General features: G+C 35.2%; 2 protein-coding genes and 1 long non-coding RNA gene across 3 annotated transcripts; all 3 read right to left on the bottom strand.

Annotated features, from left to right (window-relative positions):
• Window positions 1-68: 68 nt before the first annotated feature.
• Window positions 69-18,467, bottom strand: LOC144841502 (cullin-2-like). The gene is made up of 22 exons (XM_078697858.1): window positions 18,341-18,467; window positions 17,596-17,722; window positions 16,966-17,068; window positions 16,266-16,360; window positions 15,889-15,991; window positions 15,120-15,202; window positions 9,700-9,796; window positions 9,345-9,455; window positions 9,075-9,237; window positions 8,550-8,639; window positions 8,382-8,416; window positions 7,924-8,031; window positions 7,610-7,672; window positions 7,045-7,173; window positions 6,540-6,626; window positions 5,399-5,545; window positions 5,023-5,100; window positions 4,586-4,652; window positions 3,895-4,094; window positions 3,397-3,498; window positions 2,940-3,056; window positions 69-1,952 (listed from the first exon to the last, which is right to left on the bottom strand). Exons 2-22 carry the CDS (start codon window positions 17,712-17,714, stop codon window positions 1,824-1,826), a joined length of 2,226 nt encoding a protein of 741 aa, XP_078553984.1. The 5' UTR covers window positions 17,715-17,722; window positions 18,341-18,467; the 3' UTR covers window positions 69-1,823.
• On the bottom strand, window positions 14,565-14,806 carry LOC144841503 (uncharacterized). The gene is made up of 2 exons (XR_013612032.1): window positions 14,737-14,806; window positions 14,565-14,661 (listed from the first exon to the last, which is right to left on the bottom strand). It is a non-coding gene; the product is annotated as an uncharacterized LOC144841503 (long non-coding RNA).
• A 1,757-nt stretch (window positions 18,468-20,224) lies between the features above and the next one.
• LOC144840015 (S-acyl fatty acid synthase thioesterase, medium chain-like) lies at window positions 20,225-23,877 on the bottom strand. The gene is made up of 7 exons (XM_078695631.1): window positions 23,857-23,877; window positions 23,183-23,313; window positions 22,402-22,540; window positions 22,081-22,180; window positions 21,544-21,713; window positions 21,083-21,165; window positions 20,225-20,469 (listed from the first exon to the last, which is right to left on the bottom strand). The coding sequence occupies exons 1-7, from the start codon at window positions 23,865-23,867 to the stop codon at window positions 20,348-20,350; spliced, it is 756 nt and encodes a 251-aa protein (XP_078551757.1). The 5' UTR covers window positions 23,868-23,877; the 3' UTR covers window positions 20,225-20,347.

Genomic DNA, 23,877 nt, shown 5'->3' with positions numbered 1-23,877 from the left:
TTAACAAAAAAAATGATCTCAAAATGTCTCTCAGCAGCACTTTGTTACAAAACAGAATATAAACACTATTTTTAAGTCAGATACTTTTAGTCAGTTATATTGTTAAAGCAATTTTGATTATTTACATTATTCATATTGAAAAGACTCTCTTATTAGTTTGTAAAATAATCTAAAAAAAAGCCTAACCGAGCTATAAATAAATACATACTGGCTAATCTTAATATCTCCGAGTATTTATCTATTTTTTTTTATTAGTTATCAGAGGGTAGGTACCATACTAAAAAGTATAATATATACTCCAAACAATGAATTACACTGCATTGTGATAGCATTCAATATTTCGGCATTGATTATATCAAGGCAATCTAACAACAGGACAGTGAGCTCCCCTTGCCACTGTAACTTGCAACAGTCCATTGATCTTATGTCTGGCTGCAACATATACCAACATTACTGTCCTGTGTACATATTCTCCACAGCGCATGGTGTCTGATAAGTGGCATGGAACTGATCTTGTCGCAGCCACAGATAAACTTTTTGATCTTCAGAGCTCAGCATCCTATTGTTAGATTACCTTGGTTATATCATGAAGGAATTATAATTTAGATAATTATTTAAATAATTCCTTCATTAAACATATCACCATCAGGAATGAAATATAAATATCAGCTGATTCTTTTCAACAACATACAATAAGTTTAATGAGCTTAAAATCAAGGACAAAATTGCAAGGGTCAGGATATATGCATACATATAGGTGGTGGGTAGAAATTGGATTCATGTATGGTATATGCAAATTGCAGTATAAAAAATTTAATTTATATCTAAAATGATATTATTTATTTAATAGCACATATCAGAACATGATGATGAATAAGTAATAGTATTGTCTAATATAAAACAATAATAAAAAGTTTTATGTTGAAAAACATACATCATTAGCAAGATAAAGAGCTATATGAAACACATAGGGAGGCCAAAATAATAGCCCTTATATGGTTTGAGTGATAACATTTTATACCTCAGACGAAAAAATGTTTGCTGGTGTGACATAATGTGCGCTTATGTCGACACGTAACCAAACTCAACTGAAAGGAACTAGTTGTGTGAGAGAACTGACATCGACTTTCACGGAACCGGTGTGCAAGCGCTTATGTTGACACTGGAACTGATTGTAACTAGCATGCACGGAGCGCATGCCACGATTAATAGTTGTATGGGAACCAGTATGTGCGAGCGCTTATATGACAACATCAAACTGAAAGCAATTAAACTCATGTCAACATTTCTGTGCTCCCATCAGCTGTGTTCAGTTGCTCGGAGCACTTACATCGACACAGTTGAATTGAATTCCGTGTCGACATAAGCTCACCTTTTAGTTTTGTCTACATCACCAAACTTCGGAAAAAATGATTTTTAAATAATACTATATTGTTGTTGTATGTGTATCATTTTATTATACTGAACCTTTCAGCCAATAATCTAAAAAAGTGGACTCAAGCCTTAAAAAAAATAATCATTACACTAACCTACGACCTTAGAGCAACCTTTCAACTAACTATAAATTGATTTGATGTCACCCACAACCAACATATATGTATTGTTTTGCTGAGGAAAGTTAATTATGAATTCTAGTATAATATGCTTTTAAGCATGGGAGGTCATCTTTGATTTGACCTACCAACTTCAATTCATTTTTGGCTGCTGAGAAAGAAAATGTTGCCAGGTAATGTCCATTAATGATCCTTATTTTCAATTACCACACCGATTGTTCTCATATATTATATTTAACTATAAGGCATATTAATTTCTTCTAAAAGGATCTAGGCTTGATAAACATATGTATCTGCGTTTGAAGACCTATCTATATACTGCTTATCTATAAGGGCTTCTATAGATTTCTTGATCATACTGTTGGTGGGGGTAAACCGTGTACGAGATTGACTGATCACCTGAAAGAAAATTATAAAACGTGAAGTAATTAATAATGTACAAATAAATTAAGTGCTCAGAAGCTGTTAAATACTTGGCAAATAAAGATAGCAGCAGAAAGTAGCTACCACACATATATGTGATTTACTGCATGTGAGACGGTCGGCCGGGCAGACCTCTCTGGTTATCCAGAGGTGTTCCAATAACATAAATAGATAGCGCAAATCACAAAACATCAGGTGACTTCACAAAGTTGTCAGCAATAAAGTGTGTTTACATCACACAAAATATTAGGGTTTTTTTTTTCCTTCACGTAATATGAAATTTATTAAAGCCCCCTTCCCTACGTTTTTTAGATCTAATTTAAGATCACAAACTATATTTAATGTAAAAATAATACTATATGGTCCTATTACGATAACTTTTTTCGTCTTTAAACGGTTAAAAATGTGAAAAATAAGTCGATTCTAATAATTATAGCGGCCCGCTATAAATCCCAAAATGCATTGCGCGCGGATTGATATTTTTGTTTTTCACCTGTAATTCGCCCACTTTTCGATCGATCGTGAGGCCAAAACAAATGGAAGACTCCTAACTTTTCAGCGAAAATACCGGGTTTTCCCCAATTTGTATCAACGGAGTCTGGCAAAAATAGAAAGACAATTAATGCAGGAACTATACAACGTCAGGCTAGGTATATATCAAGCGTACGATGTTCGTACGTTACCGATGTTTACCAGCTAGGCCTACAAAACTAAGTCTAGCTAGGCTAGGCCTAAGACCGTCCACGAGAGGTCGATCGCCGCGAGCTACTTAGGTAGTGCATTGTTTCTCACTTTTTATCATAATTTACCATAAAACGTACATTTAAGACAAGGAATGACATGGTTTAATGTTTTTAAAGTGATATATATGTATTATTTTCCAAAAAACGTCCAAAATTACAGGGAAGGGGTCTTTAAAAAAGAAGACGATACATATTATATCATTATATCTACTGTACTTACTTCTTGTATTAAAATGTTATGCTTTAGCGCTTTTCTAGCCTTCATTATCCTCACAATTGCGGCTTGAAGGTAAAGTTTACGATCATCATCTACAGATCTGTGCGTCAACTCAATCTCCTAAACAACAAAAGTATAAAGAAAATAAAAAAATAAAAATTATTAATAAAAAACCAAGACAAGTTTGTTATTCTAAATGTTATAACATTCATGAAAATTACAGGCATGCTAAAATTAAGGGCATGCTAAAATAACAGTTTTACTGTATGCTATCTACTGTTGTTTACCCGAAAGCTGGAACTTCTGTTTCTTTAAAAGTCCCAAACATTTTATATGTAAAAACAACGTGGGTAAAAAGAAAGCTAGGGGTGCGTTTGTCACGTCTTAGTGGAAATAAAGATTGTGATTGGTTGGTTGCATGTGTTGCACCTTAGCTTTGTAAAATAAAATAATATATTACCTGTGTGGTTTCTTTCTGCATAGCTGTGGAGATCTTGAATTTTGTTCTCTTGTTGGAATATTCAAGATTCAATACAAATACTGTCTTTTCAGTAATTTGGCCCTATAATTTGAAAACACAAAATAATGTATCAGGAGTAAAAATAGGAAAAGGATCAAAACTTGTGAAGAGTAAATAAACAGTGGTCCAGAAATGGGATCCTGTACGGATTATTCTCAAAATGTAATGGAGCCATCCATGACCACATATCTATCTGCGGTTTAAATTTGATAAAGATATGTCCTTTAGTTTTGACACAAACAAACATCTTAAGCTCTGTCTACACTATCAAACTCTATTAACAAAAAAATGTATGGACATGATGATGTCATATCACTACCATATTTGGGTACATCACACTTTTTTTGTCACATAAAGTTTGATAGTGTAGACAGAGGTTTAGACAAAAATATAACTGCCCAATATATGCAATATTATCGTAATAATATCCAAACTTGCCTCAGGCTCCTGTTTTAATAATTTGACTTCTACTAATGACTGTAGCGTTTTGGTTAGTTCCTTTTCCGCCATCTGCGTGTTGGTCAGAAGTTCTTGGAACTGAAGACTTGTGTACGTGTTGAACATTAAAAGCGTTGTCATCTGGTACGTTGTCATAGTAACAATGTATGGCTTCTTTAAACAATTAACTTTTAGTTCACCTATTGGATTAGATGGTTAAAAAGGTTATAGTAATGTATTTATTGGTAACGCTTGGTTCTCACTAGACACGCAACACAAGGACATAATGTAAATGATTTAACCAATCACAGGTGACGGATTATTCAAACTATTGGTTGTCATTTGTCAACTTGCTTGCGTTGCATCTTTGCGTTGCATCTCTAGTTGGAACCAAGCTTAATAGATGGGACTAATTTTAAAAAGTTTACAAACAAAAAGAAATACATTTATTGGCAACAAAACATTATTTTTAAACAGGAAAAATTTACGGAAAGACGTGGATAAAGAGTCAAATACAAGGAAATGAATGCAAAAGATCAAGAAAAATATCTATATGTTTTCAGGAATGCAGCTAGACCTGGAGATGATCAGTAAAAAAGTAAAAGTTTACTAAGGACACAAGAAGATTGATGTATCTTGTATACACACCATATTTTATATCTATTGTTTTAATTTGGAATCCAAAACTTACCTGAGCATAAATGATGAAGCCATGTGAGTTTCCTACCATTAAAGTTTCCACCATAAAATTGTTCAAACTAAAAAAAAACACAGATTAATTTTTTTTATATAATAAAGATATATTGTTCAACTGAAATTTGTTTTTTTTTAATATGCTATTTTAATGTCACATAATAGTTATTTTCTTTGACCAAAAGTTGGATTTTAAAAAATTACCTGGAAAAAATATAATTTAAAGCAAAACTAGTAACTGACCTACTGTCTGTCAGAGAATATGTTTTTGGTTGAAATTAACTGTTTATTTAGTGTCTTTTAGTAACTACTCATTTTTTTTTTTCGTTTTTCTTCTTCTAAGGAAATGAATAACTTTAATAGAACTGCAAAATGTGATTTATTAGTCTTCATTTTGTGGAGAAGATTTGAGAATTGAGGGCTTTAACAACTTACACTGTTCACGCTCTTTTCTAATTCTTGAGGTATGGCAAAGTTGGAAAGTGATGTTTGTCCTAACGGCCAAGCACCCGCCTAAGAAACAAACATTAACAATAAAAATAAAATAATATATATGTCTGAAATTAGTTAGTATTGTTCACGCACAAAACAATGCCGTAGAGGATGCAAATTGTAAGAAAATTTTAACAAATATATATTTAAAACTACTTTCCCACATACAATTGAATGGATTAAACGGTTTAAACAAGCATACAACACAGTAAATTCAACATACCTCAGTTTGAATGATTTAAACCATTTAACCTAGTTTCATACCAGCACGTATGAACTTTCACTCGTACAATTGAATAATTATGGAAATTATTCTTACCGTTAAAACGTATATTGAGAAATTAATTCCTAAGTCTGTGCTTTTCTGTTTGCAGTAGTCGGTGAATTTGGTATTCAGATCTTCACTAACGGTCATGTCCGTGAACATGCGGTGTAATTTATTTGTGAACTCGTAACCACATGCTTGCTGTTGAGATAAAAAAACAATTTAGCGAGTACAGTAAGTGTGACTTACTAAATGTATGAAAGAAGAAAAAATAAGATGAAGCCCTATTCTTGCTGTTGAGATAAGTAAAACATGTATGAAAATGAATGTATAAAGAAAGAAATGGATTAGTGAGTGAATAAATGAATGGATAAAAAGGTTAATTAGAAAGGAGGATGGATGAATTAATGTGTTATTGAAGAGATTTTGAAAGACTTAATAAATAATGAATAAATGACGTATTATGCCAAAATTATTCTACTGCAGTTACTGCAGTAATTTCAATTTGTATACTCTTTATCGAGATTATGAAATTATTCAGCTTGTCTGTGTAATTGACATACAATGTTTTTTTTGCAGTACGGCCATACTGCGTTGAAACACCGGTTCTCGTCAGATCACCGAAGTTAAGCAACGTTGGACCCGGTTGCGTTCTGGATGGGAGACCGTCTAGAAATCGCGGCGGGTGCTGTATATACTGGAGAGTGATGGTGTAATGGTAAAATCGGAATAGCATGTGATAGGCATGGGTTCGAGGTTATCTGTACCATACTAATTGCATCCTTAGGCAAGATGCTTTACTCTCATTGCCTCGTCCTTCGGATGGGATGTAAAGCCATTGGTCCCGTGTACTTAACAGTGCACGTTAAAGAACTTGGTACACTATTCGAAAAGAGTAGGGGATCGTCTCCCGGTGTGCTGATCTGGTAGGCGCTGCACTGCTGGCTGCCGTGGGTCCGTGGAGGGCCTAATCCGAATTTCCTCAGTTTCCAGTTAAGCTTGAGGACAAATATGAATACCTTTACCTTTACAAACCTCTACATTGAATAAACTAAAACCATATGTTATTTCAGTAAAAAAGATGTAGTTGATTTTGACATGATCCCTAAGTAAATGAATATAGTTTTGAATAGGAATATTATTCTTAACATACGAACTAGAACTGACTTAAATAGAAGTATTAATTGTCACTGACCTTTAATCTATTTATCATTCCTTCTTCCAAATCCATTGACATTGATAAACCATGTATAAGCCTCTTAGCAAGCATTCTGGCATAGAACTATTGAGAAAAAAAGAAAAACAAATAACACACTCGTTCTCAAAAAAACATACTACTTAGTTGCACCAAGGGGGGGGGGGGAGGAGGGACACCAGCGAATAGCTGACACAAGATCACGAGAAACGATGAGTGATGATAAATGCGTAACAAAATAGTAAGTCTAGTTTTTATGCTTTACGAAAACGAAAAAAATACTAACAATAATACAGTAAGTATACAAAAGCTTCTAAAATATAGAATTTGCAATATTTCATTAAACATGAATTTGGGAGTGGAATAGTTATGAGAAAACAAAGCCAGACAGGATTTGAACCTATTACCCTGGGATCAAATGGCTGAGCACCTTAAACATCAAGCTCCACTCTTCTCAAAGCATTATATTGTAACTGACAAGAATATTAATGTAAAGATAACATACCTTTTGAAATATATCCTTGTCATCTATATACCTGAAGACAATAATACACTGTGTTAGTTTATCTTCAATATCAGACTCATTTAACCCTCGTGAACTCTTCTTCAGTAATGTATCTGCATACTTGGCAAGCTGAAACAACAAGATACTCAGTCTTAGCTCTGTCTACACTATCAAACTTTAAGTGACAAAAACATGTGATGTGCCCATATATGGGCTGTTGTACTTTTTCTACCTACTGCAATTTGTACCTTGTGTTTGTGATATAAGAATGTTGATAGTATAAAACATGAAGATAACATTTTTATATCACTGGATTGTAAACAATTTGAGTTTGTAAAATTCCTATGCATTGAGAACCAGTGGCCGTATTCACCATTCACACTCAGGGTAAGGGAAACGCCCTTAAAATTAAAAAAATCTATCTAAGTGAATAAAATTTAAGGGAAATACTTAAATATTTATTGAGTGTGATTGGTGAATACGGCCACATTACTAGCAAGAAGGAATGTGGGCAATCATAGGTAGGCCTAGGAGGAGGGAAACAAGGAAAACAAATCATACTCACCAGCTCAGGTGACCTGCATATTTCCTGAGGACTGTGTCTATGATTGACAATTGCAGTACAGGCCTAGACAAATTACAATATAAAGTATATTATATCAACAAATAATTAGGTTTAGCTGCCATTTTAAGTGTTGACAACTCTTCATGGAGTGTGTGCCATTAATATGGGAGTATGTGTCTCTCTGAATAGAGGTTTTCCATAGTTTTACAACACATATTTCATGGGGTGTGCATTTTAAAGGGGAGCGTGCTCTTATTGAGGGAGTATCCCTTAATAATAAGGGTATCCTCTGGATATGGGTGGTCCTATTGTACCTTATCAAGTGCTTTGGTGAATACTTGGTCATTTCCAAGGGTGTTCTTTATCATTTCTAAAAACCTCTTGTGTACAGCTTGGATAGATTCAACAAACTGGGCTGGAATCTGAAAACAAACAACATTATTATCATTATTACCATCATTATTACCATCATCATAAACTACAGGCAATTCATCTTTGTTAGACATTACGTTCGATAATCAATTCTATGATATATTATAATTATAACAATTTAAATATATTAATACCGAAAAAACATATCAGATTTATCATCATTGAAAAGAAAACATAGGAATACAAATGTATGCAAAATTTTTGTTATGAATGCACCTCGTCCTTCAGGTGAGATGTCATGTATCATGTGTGCATAGATTTATACACACATGATAATCCCTTAGAAATAATATTGACAATGACAAGTTTTGTAGCTATGAAAACAAAAATCTAAACTTACATTTTCTCGTTTGAGGTTTGAAATGGCAGCTAAACCTACAAAAAAGTTTACAATAATAACATTACAAACACAATATATATTTAACTTTCTTTTAATTCAAACAGAAAGATAAAATAAAATTCAAACTATGACAGAAGTAGAACTACAATAATCGTTTTCTTTAAATACCTGTTTCTTTAATGTGTAATTCTAATTCCTGTACCATTATTCCCAGACCATTGGTAACTGGTCGTAATAATTCATACATTCTTGCCAGATCTAATCAAAAAAGAAATTTATTTATTTTTATTTAATATTTATTTATACTGGGTGATTTATTCAGTCAAAGACTGGTTTCTCAGGGCCGAGTTATGATCAGTGGCTGAGAGTGACAGAGGCTGTGTGTGTACTAGTACACCGGGGTAACCCCCTAATGGTTTAATGGTTTTAAATTTATATAGCGCAAAATACGAACAGTCTCTATGCGCTCCCTACTCGTCTCAAAAGATGTACTAGGTTCTTTAAAGTGCACATAGGATACAGTAGGTGTGTACACTGGACCTACGGTTTATAGTCTTTATGAGAGGGGACACGTTCTACCACCAGAACCATGCAGCGAGTGAGCCTTGAACCCTTGCCGATGGTACAGCTACGTAATAACAGTTTTAACCGATTGGCCACTCACACCTCTAAAAATGTACATTTTCACTTTACCTTCAGTTGATTCTTCTCGTACTTTATCCCTACATTCACTATGTAAGAATTTCATATGATCCGCGACCATCCGCTGCTGAAATTCGTTTGTGACAGTCGGATAAGAACTAGGATGGAGAAATTTCCGACTTCTTATTGTTTCTTCTCCTAGTCGTGCTAGCACCTAAGAAATTACAGATAGATCAGTTTTTAATTCATTTTTAATTCTTTTTTTTTTAAGAAGTTATTATTATTATTTTTCTGTCTCAATCTTTTTTTTTTAATTGCTACCTTTTCCATGTACTGGGAACAGTTATATTCCTGTAGTAATTTAGCAGCTTCTTGTTTATAGTACTGTCCAGTCTCCTCAAGAAATTTCTCCTCAAATATTTCTTGGTAAAGCTTTAAAAATAAACAAATATAAAAGGTTATACAGTACAGTAGAACCCTGCTTTGGAATGTCCCTATTAAGGAGACTCCGTCAAATGAACTAGGGTCAATTATGTCATCAAAGTACGGCCAATCCCTATTCTGAAGACACCCTTATTAATGGAACACATTCATGTCAAATGAACGAAGACATCAATATGTTTATTTTTTTACCAATTACTATTCCTTAACATTTTAATTCCTACATTTTACTTACCTTTAATTGTTGCTTTTTCTTGTATTTTTCAACTTCTACAAATGAGTTGACTACACTATGTAGTATGTGGTGGTTTGTGCTTTCTCCATTCCGATCCCTATAGTATAAAAATGCGAGATTATTGTTCAAGAAAACGAATTTTTAAACAAATCTTTATCGACTGTAGGATAATCCGTCCTCAACAAACATGATAACTAGCATCCTGTAGAGACTACTACTATTCAGGCTTGGTTCACACTAGGACGCAACCTAACAAACATGATAACTAGCATCCTGTAGAGACTACTACTATTCAGGCTTGGTTCACACTAGGACGCAACCTAACAAACATGATAACTAGCATCCTGTAGAGACTACTACTATTCAGGCTTGGTTCCCACTAGGACGCAACCTAACAAACATGATAACTAGCATCCTGTAGAGACTACTACTATTCAGGCTTGGTTCCCACTAGGACGCAACCTAACAAACATGATAACTAGCATCCTGTAGAGACTACTACTATTCAGGCTTGGTTCACACTAGGACGCAACCTAACAAACATGATAACTAGCATCCTGTAGAGACTACTACTATTCAGGCTTGGTTCACACTAGGACGCAACCTAACAAACATGATAACTAGCATCCTGTAGAGACTACTACTATTCAGGCTTGGTTTACACTAGGACGCAACCTAACAAACATGATAACTAGCATCCTGTAGAGACTACTACTATTCAGGCTTGGTTCACACTAGGACGCAACCTAACAAACATGATAACTAGCATCCTGTAGAGACTACTACTATTCAGGCTTGGTTCACACTAGGACGCAACCTAACAAACATGATAACTAGCATCCTGTAGAGACTACTACTATTCAGGCTTGGTTCCCACTAGGACGCAACCGAACAAACATGATAACTAGCATCCTGTAGAGACTACTACTATTCAGGCTTGGTTCCCACTAGGACGCAACCTAACAAACATGATAACTAGCATCCTGTAGAGACTACTACTATTCAGGCTTGGTTCACACTAGGACGCAACCTAACAAACATGATAACTAGCATCCTGTAGAGACTACTACTATTCAGGCTTGGTTCACACTAGGACGCAACCTAACAAACATGATAACTAGCATCCTGTAGAGACTACTACTATTCAGGCTTGGTTCACACTAGGACGCAACCTAACAAACATGATAACTAGCATCCTGTAGAGACTACTACTATTCAGGCTTGGTTCACACTAGGACGCAACCTAACAAACATGATAACTAGCATCCTGTAGAGACTACTACTATTCAGGCTTGGTTCACACTAGGACGCAACCTAACAAACATGATAACTAGCATCCTGTAGAGACTACTACTATTCAGGCTTGGTTCACACTAGGACGCAACCTAACAAACATGATAACTAGCATCCTGTAGAGACTACTACTATTCAGGCTTGGTTTACACTAGGACGCAACCTAACAAACATGATAACTAGCATCCTGTAGAGACTACTACTATTCAGGCTTGGTTCACACTAGGACGCAACCTAACAAACATGATAACTAGCATCCTGTAGAGACTACTACTATTCAGGCTTGGTTCACACTAGGACGCAACCTAACAAACATGATAACTAGCATCCTGTAGAGACTACTACTATTCAGGCTTGGTTCACACTAGGACGCAACCTAACAAACATGATAACTAGCATCCTGTAGAGACTACTACTATTCAGGCTTGGTTCACACTAGGACGCAACCTAACAAACATGATAACTAGCATCCTGTAGAGACTACTACTATTCAGGCTTGGTTCACACTAGGACGCAACCTAACAAACATGATAACTAGCATCCTGTAGAGACTACTACTATTCAGGCTTGGTTCACACTAGGACGCAACCTAACAAACATGATAACTAGCATCCTGTAGAGACTACTACTATTCAGGCTTGGTTCCCACTAGGACGCAACCTAACAAACATGATAACTAGCATCCTGTAGAGACTACTACTATTCAGGCTTGGTTCACACTAGGACGCAACCTAACAAACATGATAACTAGCATCCTGTAGAGACTACTACTATTCAGGCTTGGTTCACACTAGGACGCAACCTAACAAACATGATAACTAGCATCCTGTAGAGACTACTACTATTCAGGCTTGGTTCACACTAGGACGCAACCTAACAAACATGATAACTAGCATCCTGTAGAGACTACTACTATTCAGGCTTGGTTCCCACTAGGACGCAACCTAACAAACATGATAACTAGCATCCTGTAGAGACTACTACTATTCAGGCTTGGTTCACACTAGGACGCAACCTAACAAACATGATAACTAGCATCCTGTAGAGACTACTACTATTCAGGCTTGGTTCACACTAGGACGCAACCTAACAAACATGATAACTAGCATCCTGTAGAGACTACTACTATTCAGGCTTGGTTCACACTAGGACGCAACCTAACAAACATGATAACTAGCATCCTGTAGAGACTACTACTATTCAGGCTTGGTTCACACTAGGACGCAACCTAACAAACATGATAACTAGCATCCTGTAGAGACTACTACTATTCAGGCTTGGTTCACACTAGGACGCAACCTAACAAACATGATAACTAGCATCCTGTAGAGACTACTACTATTCAGGCTTGGTTCACACTAGGACGCAACCTAACAAACATGATAACTAGCATCCTGTAGAGACTACTACTATTCAGGCTTGGTTTACACTAGGACGCAACCTAACAAACATGATAACTAGCATCCTGTAGAGACTACTACTATTCAGGCTTGGTTCACACTAGGACGCAACCTAACAAACATGATAACTAGCATCCTGTAGAGACTACTACTATTCAGGCTTGGTTCACACTAGGACGCAACCTAACAAACATGATAACTAGCATCCTGTAGAGACTACTACTATTCAGGCTTGGTTCACACTAGGACGCAACCTAACAAACATGATAACTAGCATCCTGTAGAGACTACTACTATTCAGGCTTGGTTTACACTAGGACGCAACCTAACAAACATGATAACTAGCATCCTGTAGAGACTACTACTATTCAGGCTTGGTTCACACTAGGACGCAACCTAACAAACATGATAACTAGCATCCTGTAGAGACTACTACTATTCAGGCTTGGTTCACACTAGGACGCAACCTAACAAACATGATAACTAGCATCCTGTAGAGACTACTACTATTCAGGCTTGGTTTACACTAGGACGCAACCTAACAAACATGATAACTAGCATCCTGTAGAGACTACTACTATTCAGGCTTGGTTCACACTAGGACGCAACCTAACAAACATGATAACTAGCATCCTGTAGAGACTACTACTATTCAGGCTTGGTTCACACTAGGACGCAACCTAACAAACATGATAACTAGCATCCTGTAGAGACTACTACTATTCAGGCTTGGTTTACACTAGGACGCAACCTAACAAACATGATAACTAGCATCCTGTAGAGACTACTACTATTCAGGCTTGGTTCACACTAGGACGCAACCTAACAAACATGATAACTAGCATCCTGTAGAGACTACTACTATTCAGGCTTGGTTCACACTAGGACGCAACCTAACAAACATGATAACTAGCATCCTGTAGAGACTACTACTATTCAGGCTTGGTTCACACTAGGACGCAACCTAACAAACATGATAACTAGCATCCTGTAGAGACTACTACTATTCAGGCTTGGTTCCCACTAGGACGCAACCTAACAAACATGATAACTAGCATCCTGTAGAGACTACTACTATTCAGGCTTGGTTCACACTAGGACGCAACCTAACAAACATGATAACTAGCATCCTGTAGAGACTACTACTATTCAGGCTTGGTTCACACTAGGACGCAACCTAACAAACATGATAACTAGCATCCTGTAGAGACTACTACTATTCAGGCTTGGTTCACACTAGGACGCAACCTAACAAACATGATAACTAGCATCCTGTAGAGACTACTACTATTCAGGCTTGGTTCACACTAGGACGCAACCTAACAAACATGATAACTAGCATCCTGTAGAGACTACTACTATTCAGGCTTGGTTCACACTAGGACGCAACCTAACAAACATGATAACTAGCATCCTGTAGAGACTACTACTATTCAGGCTTGGTTCACACTAGGACGCAACCTAACAAACATGATAACTAGCATCCTGTAGAGACTACTACTATTCAGGCTTGGTTTACACTAGGACGCAACCTAACAAACATGATAACTAGCATCCTGTAGAGACTACTACTATTCAGGCTTGGTTCCCACTAGGACGCAACCTAACAAACATGATAACTAGCATCCTGTAGAGACTACTACTATTCAGGCTTGGTTCCCACTAGGACGCAACCTAACAAACATGATAACTAGCATCCTGTAGAGACTACTACTATTCAGGCTTGGTTCACACTAGGACGCAACCTAACAAACATGATAACTAGCATCCTGTAGAGACTACTACTATTCAGGCTTGGTTCACACTAGGACGCAACCTAACAAACATGATAACTAGCATCCTGTAGAGACTACTACTATTCAGGCTTGGTTTACACTAGGACGCAACCTAACAAACATGATAACTAGCATCCTGTAGAGACTACTACTATTCAGGCTTGGTTCACACTAGGACGCAACCTAACAAACATGATAACTAGCATCCTGTAGAGACTACTACTATTCAGGCTTGGTTCACACTAGGACGCAACCTAACAAACATGATAACTAGCATCCTGTAGAGACTACTACTATTCAGGCTTGGTTTACACTAGGACGCAACCTAACAAACATGATAACTAGCATCCTGTAGAGACTACTACTATTCAGGCTTGGTTCCCACTAGGACGCAACGTCAGGGGCGGATTGCTATAAGCGGTCTATAACCGGTCTTAGCGCTTAGCCGGCTATAATTCGTGACGTAGCAAGTAGTCTTATATTATAGACCATTGCTATACCGCGGTCTAACCTGTAAACGGTCTTTAAAATTAAAGCCTACTCGAAGGAGTCTTAAAACAGTCTTAAACCTCTCTTTTTGTTGCTTTTACGTATTATTTATCGTCAAAGAAAACCAATTGAACGAGTTTTAAGTGTTAAATCAAATAATAACAGTGATTTTATTGTTATATAGGCCTAGAATGGATTTTCTCGCGTAGAAATGTACGTACTGTTATGATTGTGAATTGAACAAGCGTGACGAACATTACCTTATTTGGTATTCTACGCGCAAAGTACGCCCTCAATTTGTTACTTTACGCGGTCTTATCTAAGACTGGTTTATAGCAATGGTCTATCAGGAGTGGCTTTAATAAGACCGTCTATCTGATAAAGCCGGCTTTAATCGGGGAGTTAAGACCATCAGTTAAGACTGTTTTATAGCAATCCACCCCTGGACATAATAATACCTTACCTTCGTATTTCTTTAAATGTAAGGTGTAACAGTTGCTGTTGTAGTGGCTTGATCATTTGTTTTCTCCAAATATCAAGAGCCAACTGGAAAACAAAGTATAGTTAATATACTATACTACTATAATAATTGGTAATGATGGGAAAAGGGAAAGCCTTTTAAGGTATAATGTAATAAATATTAACTACAAACAAGGCAAAAACAGTAGTTACAGCACACTTTAAAAGTCAAAGAGAAATATTCAACTATTCTGTGCTTCTTTGTGTTTTCATGGAGGGGTTCTTTTTCAGGTCTGGTAGTAGTGCAGGCGCAGATTTAGGAGGGGCTATAGAGGCTTATGTCACTGTGTTTACCAGCAGAAAAAGTATGATCGTTTTGCCGTTTGCTGCGCTATACATGGGAGTGTCATTTCCGGGTAAACTAGACTAGTGGTAGGTGCCATTTATCATGAATTTTATGTGCGAGAGTACCATTTCAGACCATCTATGGGTGTCATTTATCTAAATCCACCATGGGGTGGGATGGGGGGGTTGTGGACGGGCCTCTTTATTTCAAAATGCTGGATACACATCTGTAGTGTTTAATATATGAAACGGTGATAATACAAAATTTGGTAATTTTGATTGTAATATATTTTATCAGGCTCTTATGTAATTTATAATATGTTGTCGTTTTCTAGTCTGAGAAACCACTCGCTAGTGATTCTATTCACTGTATGGTTTTCCTCTCTTTCATTTGTTTTGTTTTCTAGTATTTAATTGGTTCTAGTTACCTCTCCTATATCCATCAGTTGTTCATTTGTTTCCAGGGCAAAGCCATACTGTACATCTGCTTCACTTAATCTTTGTTTCTTTATGTATTGCTGATTCAGGTATCTATAAATAAATAAATATTATTTTCTTCTTTCTCATATAAAGCAATATTAAACATGGAGCAGTTGTACAAAATTATTATAAAAAATAAGATGATTTCTTATTCAAAATAAAAAAGAGATTGTCGTGACTACCAAACTTTATGTGACAAAAAATGTGCCCATATCACTACCATATTGGGTACATCACATTTTTTGTCTATATATGGACATGATAATGTCATATCACTACCATATTGGTAATGTAGATAGAGCTCTATACAGTTTGTGACACTTGCCTGTATAGTTGATCAAGGTAACTAGAGCCTTCACTAAATCTCTCCCAAGTCTTCTGGTAGTTGACCAACATATTTTCATCTGTATCACAGACATCCTAGTAAAATAAATAAAGAAAATAAATAATAATATTTCATTGGCAAAATGAAGCTCTGTCCACATTATCAAACTATATGTGACAACAAAAATGTGATGTGCCCATATGGACATGCTGATATCACTACCATTTTTTTGCATATCACCACCATATATGGTCACATAAAGTTTGATAGTGTCGACAGTTCTTAAGACAGTTATAGACTGGTAAACCTGGAAAAATGGAGGAAAATAAAAAGAGACTGAACTGGGATAATACCCCTGTTAAACTATCTCTAGAGGAAGAAAACAAGAAAGTAAAATGACCTGTTGGAAGATGCAAGAAAATATGGATAAAAATGATAATGGATGACTTGAATTACAGTATTAAATTACACTTGGAATAAATGACAGTACTACATTAACAGACTAGCCTCGTGTCGCGTGTGTAGTTGCTCACTGTGTAACAAAAATGAATGACATTTCAGAACTTGCATATAATGACATTGCAGTCTCGATGACTTAATCAAATTCAATAAAACATTATTAATTATCATGTGACTTACAATGCTCTATTTAGTTGTGTATAATAGTTGAAAATATGAAAATAATTGTAGCTTTTCTGACCTTGTATAAGTTGTGTACATGTCTTTCTAGAAACAGCTTGGTCTCCTCATACAACTTTTCACCTAAATTATCGGGAAATGCTACACACAACGCATACACATCACTGATACAAATAATAAGGAAGATAGTAACTCTATTCATTCAAATAACGTTTTCTTTTCCTCCTAAAAACCACTTGGCCTACCAAGTCTTGTGTAGTGGTAACAATAAATTGTTTATACGAATACGATAGTCTATTTTCCTAGTACCAGACACCTTGGGTTGGCCCAAAATGTCTAGTTTTCCGGAAAGTCTAGTATGTATCTGAATGTGTTTTTATTGGTAATGCGACCTTTTGGAAAAGTATGGTATTGAGAGTTTTTTTGTCTTAAATATGAATCTTAGGGAGTTGTAGGTCTACAATTCAAGTTTGCAAGCTTCAACTTAACTTATCCAAGATGAAAGAAATGATTGATGATGAATCCTCTCACTCATGAGGATGATCAAGTATATTGATCGAAACTCAACAGTTCTTTTCACTATAATACATGGTTTACCACAAATTTATATCACCATTTGGTTTCGCCATGCAACCCTTCAAACAATATAAGAAATGATCTATGAAGAACATTGGTAACATTTAAAGGATACAGGAAGCGGTCATTCCAAGTTCCTCTTTGAACAATTCCTAGTTGTATCACCCCTTCTACAGTTTCCTTTAAATTTTTCCAGGTTTGGTCAAAATCCACCACTCGTGGTTTCAACGACATTATGATTTCTGTAAATAAAGATATTATTATATCATAATTATCCAATAAATTATTAAGTTAGGCCTATATCGTTAGTATAAATCAAAAGATATAGATTTTAGATAATATGTAGGGACCTACAGTACTTTATTTTATGTATAGGCCTAGGCCTATAGGATTTTATGCGATGCTTAGGCCTACTAGGCCTAAGCCTAGATAACTAGAGACTCTGGTCTCGGCATACCAATCAAAATGGTAAAATAGAACCATTGTATTGTATGTCAAATTGAGACGCCCGACTGTGTTGGGTTTTTTTTGTTTAGAATTTAGTTTTACCTTTCTTTAATTTCAAAACTGTCAACAGACAGACTGGGCTGGGAGTAAAGGAGTATGGATTACATCTAGGCCTAACAGTACATAGAATTGATTCCATATAGGCTTAACTAGACCGGCCAGAATAGGTTGTTGCCTTGTTTGAAGGAGATGCTAGGCCTACGATCAATAAGCCCAGCCAGGCCTAGCCTATGATGGGTAACTATTTACATACTATACTACACATTTAGTCTACAGTAATCATATTCAAAGATACATTGATTATTAATTAATATTTTACAACAAATGTTTACAAAAATAATTATGTAACTTACATTTATTTTGTTCCCATTTCCACTACGTACTACGCTAGGCTAGGCACCGTACCAGACCACCAAAATAGACACACGACGGCGACGTGTGTCGATTGGTGGTGGACGAGTCGTCTTTCGTCGACTTAACTTTTGGTTACGTCGTCCGCCAAGGGACCATTGAAAATCGTGTTGAAAACCATTTACTTTTTATAACTTTTTCAGTTTTAGCAGTTATTACTTGTCCATTTTATTATTCATTTATAATAAAACAAATCTCTAAATGAATTTCTCATTTCATCCTATAAAATAGTGTCTTTTTTAATTATATTTTTTCTTTCTTTTTTAATTAATTGTTTTTGCCTTGAATGTAAAAATAAAACATTTGACCAATCATGATTGTTTTACAAATGTATTCAAGAAAATAGTTTTAGTCAAAAAATATCTTGAAGTACCGAGTCATATATATATTATAAAATAATGGCTTGCATTAAACGAATGGATCGACATAACACTCAAATAAAAGAAAAAAGTAAAAACAATTTTGATATATTTTGACCTTGGTAGTCTAGCATGTTAACCACCAAGCTACTTGATTTGTATTACGCCGTTTTTGTTCTTTGTACTGGACTGAGGAGTTGATGAAAAACTTCATACAAAAAGCAGGGAAATGAAAACAATCAACAATCTTTTTTTTTTACAATTTATTTCATAAACTGTTATCTTTCAGTAGCAGCATATTATACATTAGCATTTACAATACATCTATACAGGTATATAAATATATATCTGTTTATATAATTAGTTTCAATTCTATGACATATAAATATAAATAAAACTATTTTTAGCTGGCTTGGTGCTTTTTTTTGTTGCATAAAATTGATTTTCTCTCCTTTGTTTTCCTTTTACATTTATTGTTTTATATTTATTTTTTCCATTAAATTAAAGAAATGTAAAAATAAAGTACAAAATATTCCAAAATACTATTATTATTTACGGTATGGTTTCCACTCTAAAGGGGTTGCCACGGGGAAGGAGACAGTATCAGCCAGATTACTTTAAAACCTACATTTACATTGAATATTCCTTTTCAACATATTTTAATGCCTTTTTCCCTCTTTACCCCTTCTGAGGGCCCCTCTATTAGTTGTGGGACTCCTGAGTTTATCCAGTGAGTGCTCATAGCCGTTATGCCACTGCATAATATACCACTTCCATAAATAACTCTGGTACTACTAGTACGTCAGAAAAGGGCTTTAGGGCCACAAGAAATCCAGCAGATACTAATAACAGTACATAATCACATCTAATACTTCTTTTTCACGCTGCTGCTCTAGCCCGATACGTCACAAGAGATGACTGATTTATTAGATGAAAGCAAGCAGCAGTTATAGTACTAGACACTGACATTTTTGCGAAAATATAATTTATAGGTACCGGCTGCTGGACCCAAAAAACAAATCCCAAAGCATTTCTGGTATCTATGAGTCCCCTGATATTATATAATACTGTAATTCGCTGTCAGATATTCATTGAATTATTATCAAAACAGTCCATGATTGAAGTATCTAGGCATGATGAAGTGACCCCCAGACTTGACCTTAGCAATAAAATAAACTAAATTGAGTCTGTGTTTCATATCAAAGTTATTCACTTCTGTAACAAAATTCACATATAAAAAGAGAAAAGAAACGTTTAATTATAACTCAAAAACCATTGTCTGACAGACAATTTAAGTATTTTTTGCTTTAAATTACATTATTTTCAGGTAAAATAACTATTATGTGACAATAAAATGACACATTCAAAAACAAATTTGAAATAAAAAATATTTTTCAGAGGGACAATATATCTTTAAAGCTGTTACGTCAATAAGCGAGTAGAGTTTTTTGTAAGAAATATTTCTTGTTTAGTTCTGAAGTCTGTGTAATACATTATCATTAGCCATCATCCATCATATCAGTTTTAATCCCGAGTCATATCTGAACAAATTCATAAAAATTAAATCTATTTCGGTACTTCATGGAATCATCAAAGCAATTTCTCAGTAATATACTTCAAAAGTTGACGTTCGTTTTCCTTATTATAGAAATAAAAATGACCACCGGGCATCGTTTGACTCTTGAACTCTCCGTTGGTGATCTTTGCCCAACCTTTAAAAACATAAATATTTATGTTGGATTAATATATAGAAACCTAAGGCAACAAGTTTAATCCAACTCGGAAATCAATATCTCTATTTTACCTATGTTTTCACCATTTTTATTTAACTATACCTATTTTACGATGGCAGCAAATATTTTAGTAGTAAAAAGGATAATTTGTGTCTCTCTTAAATTACGCAATTTTAACTGACAAAAAGTGATTTATTTTTATCAGTTTTCAATACTTGTGTGGGTACTTCAGTAAAAAGAATAAACATACATTAGTAAAATAAGTGTAGTCTAGGTTCTAGACGAACGACTTAATATTTGTAAAGAAGATCAATATTTTTTATACATAATACATGAGCTGGAAATAGTTTAGAAAGACTTGGGCCAGTCTACTCTCTTAGGGATATCTACTTTGTTTACAACCAAACTCAACTCAACCAAGTGGGAGAGATTACTTAGAAGGTTAGGCTCAGTTTATTTAGATGTTGGGTTGGTTTAGTTTGTCCTTTATTCTCTATTATCTATAATATCTTATTAAAAAAATGTACTGTGCCACAACTACCACTTATTAGCACACCTCAACCCTCAGCAAACAAGTTATTTAAATTTTTACCAGCAAAATCATGAGGCTTATCATTGTCTCCATCTGTAAAACTCACAGGGCACGTCAGAGGGACATTTTCAGGAAGATCATACCTGAAAAATCATAGAAATGCAAAGTTGTACAAGACTGGCTATTCACACAGCAGCTGTGTGTATAAAAACAAATAAAATAAAAAAATAATACGATTATGATAATGTGCAGGGTAAGAGGTTAATAGTACAGACAAGCCCAAATACGATAGTGATATGACGTCATCGTGTCCATATATGGGCACATCACATTTGTTTGTGAAATAAAGTTTGATATTGTAGGCAGAGCTTTAGGAATAGTAAGTTAACAACCTTTGCCATAATGGCAAATAAAGAAAAAAAATTAACGCTGCCATTATGGAACATCAATGACCTAATAAGGAGAGGGTATGGTATTAGAAAATAAATAAATTGTAAAGTACAAATAAAAATTAACCATACCTATAATGTGATACCATGTGAAAATCAGCCCTCAGTGATGGCATATACATTTTCATCAAATCACGGTTTTCTAAAACTTCTTGCGGTGTTCCACCAATTCGTTTTATATTTTCCAAAAAATCGTCCTCTGGCATATTTATCCAATCGGTTGCAATTCTTTGTCCTGCAGACTAAAAAAAGAGAATAAAATATTAAGTCAATTCTTCCTAAAGCAGACAAATAAATATATTCTTTTCTATTCTTTATAATGTATTCAGAAAACTAGACATGTGTGATTTGACTGAAGTGAAGTGTCCAGGCTTGAATATAGACCACATATTCAAAAGCAAAAAAAGGAGACTCGACTTGGCACAAGTTTCTGGTTATCTATTCCATTATCAGTGGGCATTTCAATATTTGTATGACTAGACTAATACAGCTAACAGAGGTATGACACGTGACGCCAAGTATAAAAAATTTTTTTCTTTTAGAAGAAGAAACCACTTGAAACCATGAGGACATCAAACCATTGGTTAGTCTCTTCACCAAAGCTCTTACCTGAGGAGAGGTGAATCCAGAAACAAAGAGATGAACTGGTTCTAATCCATAGTACTTCTTCAGATACAGAGCAACTTCGAATGAAAGAACTGATCCCATACTAATCAACATTTGATAAAAACATGATTTTAAAGTCAAAGGGTTGAAGGATTAAATTAGCTTCTTTAAAAAGAGCTGTAAAGCTCTGTTTACACAATCAAACTTGATGTGACAATGAAATGTGATATGCCCATATATGGAAACGATGATATCATATCATTACCATATTTGGGCACATATTTCTTTTGTCAAACTAGTTTGATAGTATGGACAGAGCTTTACCTATGACCGAAAAAAGCAAAGGGTTTTGATTGAAACTTTGGGAGGAGTGTGTTAGCAATGTTAGCTACGGTTGTACATATATCACCACATGGTTTGTCATTCAAACGACTTTCTCTTCCCGCTAATCGAACTGCACATACTATAAAATAAAAACAGATTTTTAATTATTATGATATTTCAATAAAACGTTATTGATTTTAAATTAATTACAAATGTGAGGCAGTATTTTGACTTTTTAAATTAATATTTAATAAGATAGTAAGTGTAAAATGTTAGACTTGCTAGTTTATCATTTATTTTTGCGTAGAGGCACAAGAGGCTTGTTACAACCGCTAATGTAGAAAACGCCAGCTAATGTCGAAACAACCCTTAATGTAGAACAATCCACCGCTTATGTAGTAAAACCTCCAACTTATGTAGAAACACCAACAGCTTATGTAGTAAATAAAAATCAACACCAGCTAATGTAGAAACAGTCAACAGCTTATGTAGTAACGAAAATTGCCTCCCAGCTTATGTAGTTACTATCGTTGATTTTTATTTACTACATAAGCTGTTGGTGTTTCTACATAAGCTGGAGGTTTTACTACATAAGCGGTGGGTTGTTCTACATTAACGGTTGTAACAAGGCTCAATAGAAAAACTATCACTAAAGTCCAAATCTAATAAGCCAAATGATCCGTATGAACCCTGGATATGCTAATTATTCTGAATTATTATCCATTTCTAGACTTTATTATTAATTACTCTCAATTCTCGCATGACCTGTGATCTTTTGTACCTTCTATGGAGTCAGGTAAAGTCTTAGCCCAATTTACATAATAATTTGTTCCACCTCCAGCCCACGGAAAGCAGAATAAACGAAGCTCAGCATTTGGTCGTGTATGGCGACAATTAATCATGCTCTCCATCCTAAAAAAAATATATATTTTACAAAAATGAAATGTATTATTTAATTATTCAATATTAAATTTATCTATTATTCATTAAATCACACAAACAACTACTAGGCCTAGGTAGTTCTAGGCCAACCCATACAATCATATGTCTACCTAATTTGGCATAATAGAACCTAATTTCGCATGACACCGGCGAGGAACACAAACCAGTCACACTCCGGCAGGGGGCAGGCCAGCAACAGCATGCAGTCAGGCTCACAATATTGAATAATCACAGACTAGGCCTAGCCTAGTCGCAGTAGAGTAGCCTACTGTAGGCGTAGCCTCTATCTAGGCCTATAGGCCTGGCCCTAGCTAGCTAGGCCCCTCCCTAGCTAGCTAGGCTAGGATAGGCTCCCCTAACTTCCTAACTAAGGCTAGCTTAGCTTAATCTTAATCGAGTGCTATCATACGTCTCGTCTTTTCAGAGATAAATCACAAGTAACGTAAAATTAGCAAAACATTCATTCTTGCTCAAATAAAGAAATAATAACCTAAAAAGCTTAGTTAGGCCTACCTTATCAACATAAAACACTCA

This window comes from Antedon bifida, chromosome 4 (assembly GCF_963402885.1).
Source record: "Antedon bifida chromosome 4, ecAntBifi1.1, whole genome shotgun sequence".
Lineage (NCBI taxonomy): Eukaryota > Metazoa > Echinodermata > Crinoidea > Comatulida > Antedonidae > Antedon > Antedon bifida.
Note: the sequence above shows the minus strand (reverse complement) of the source record. Positions and strands in the feature narration are given on the sequence as shown.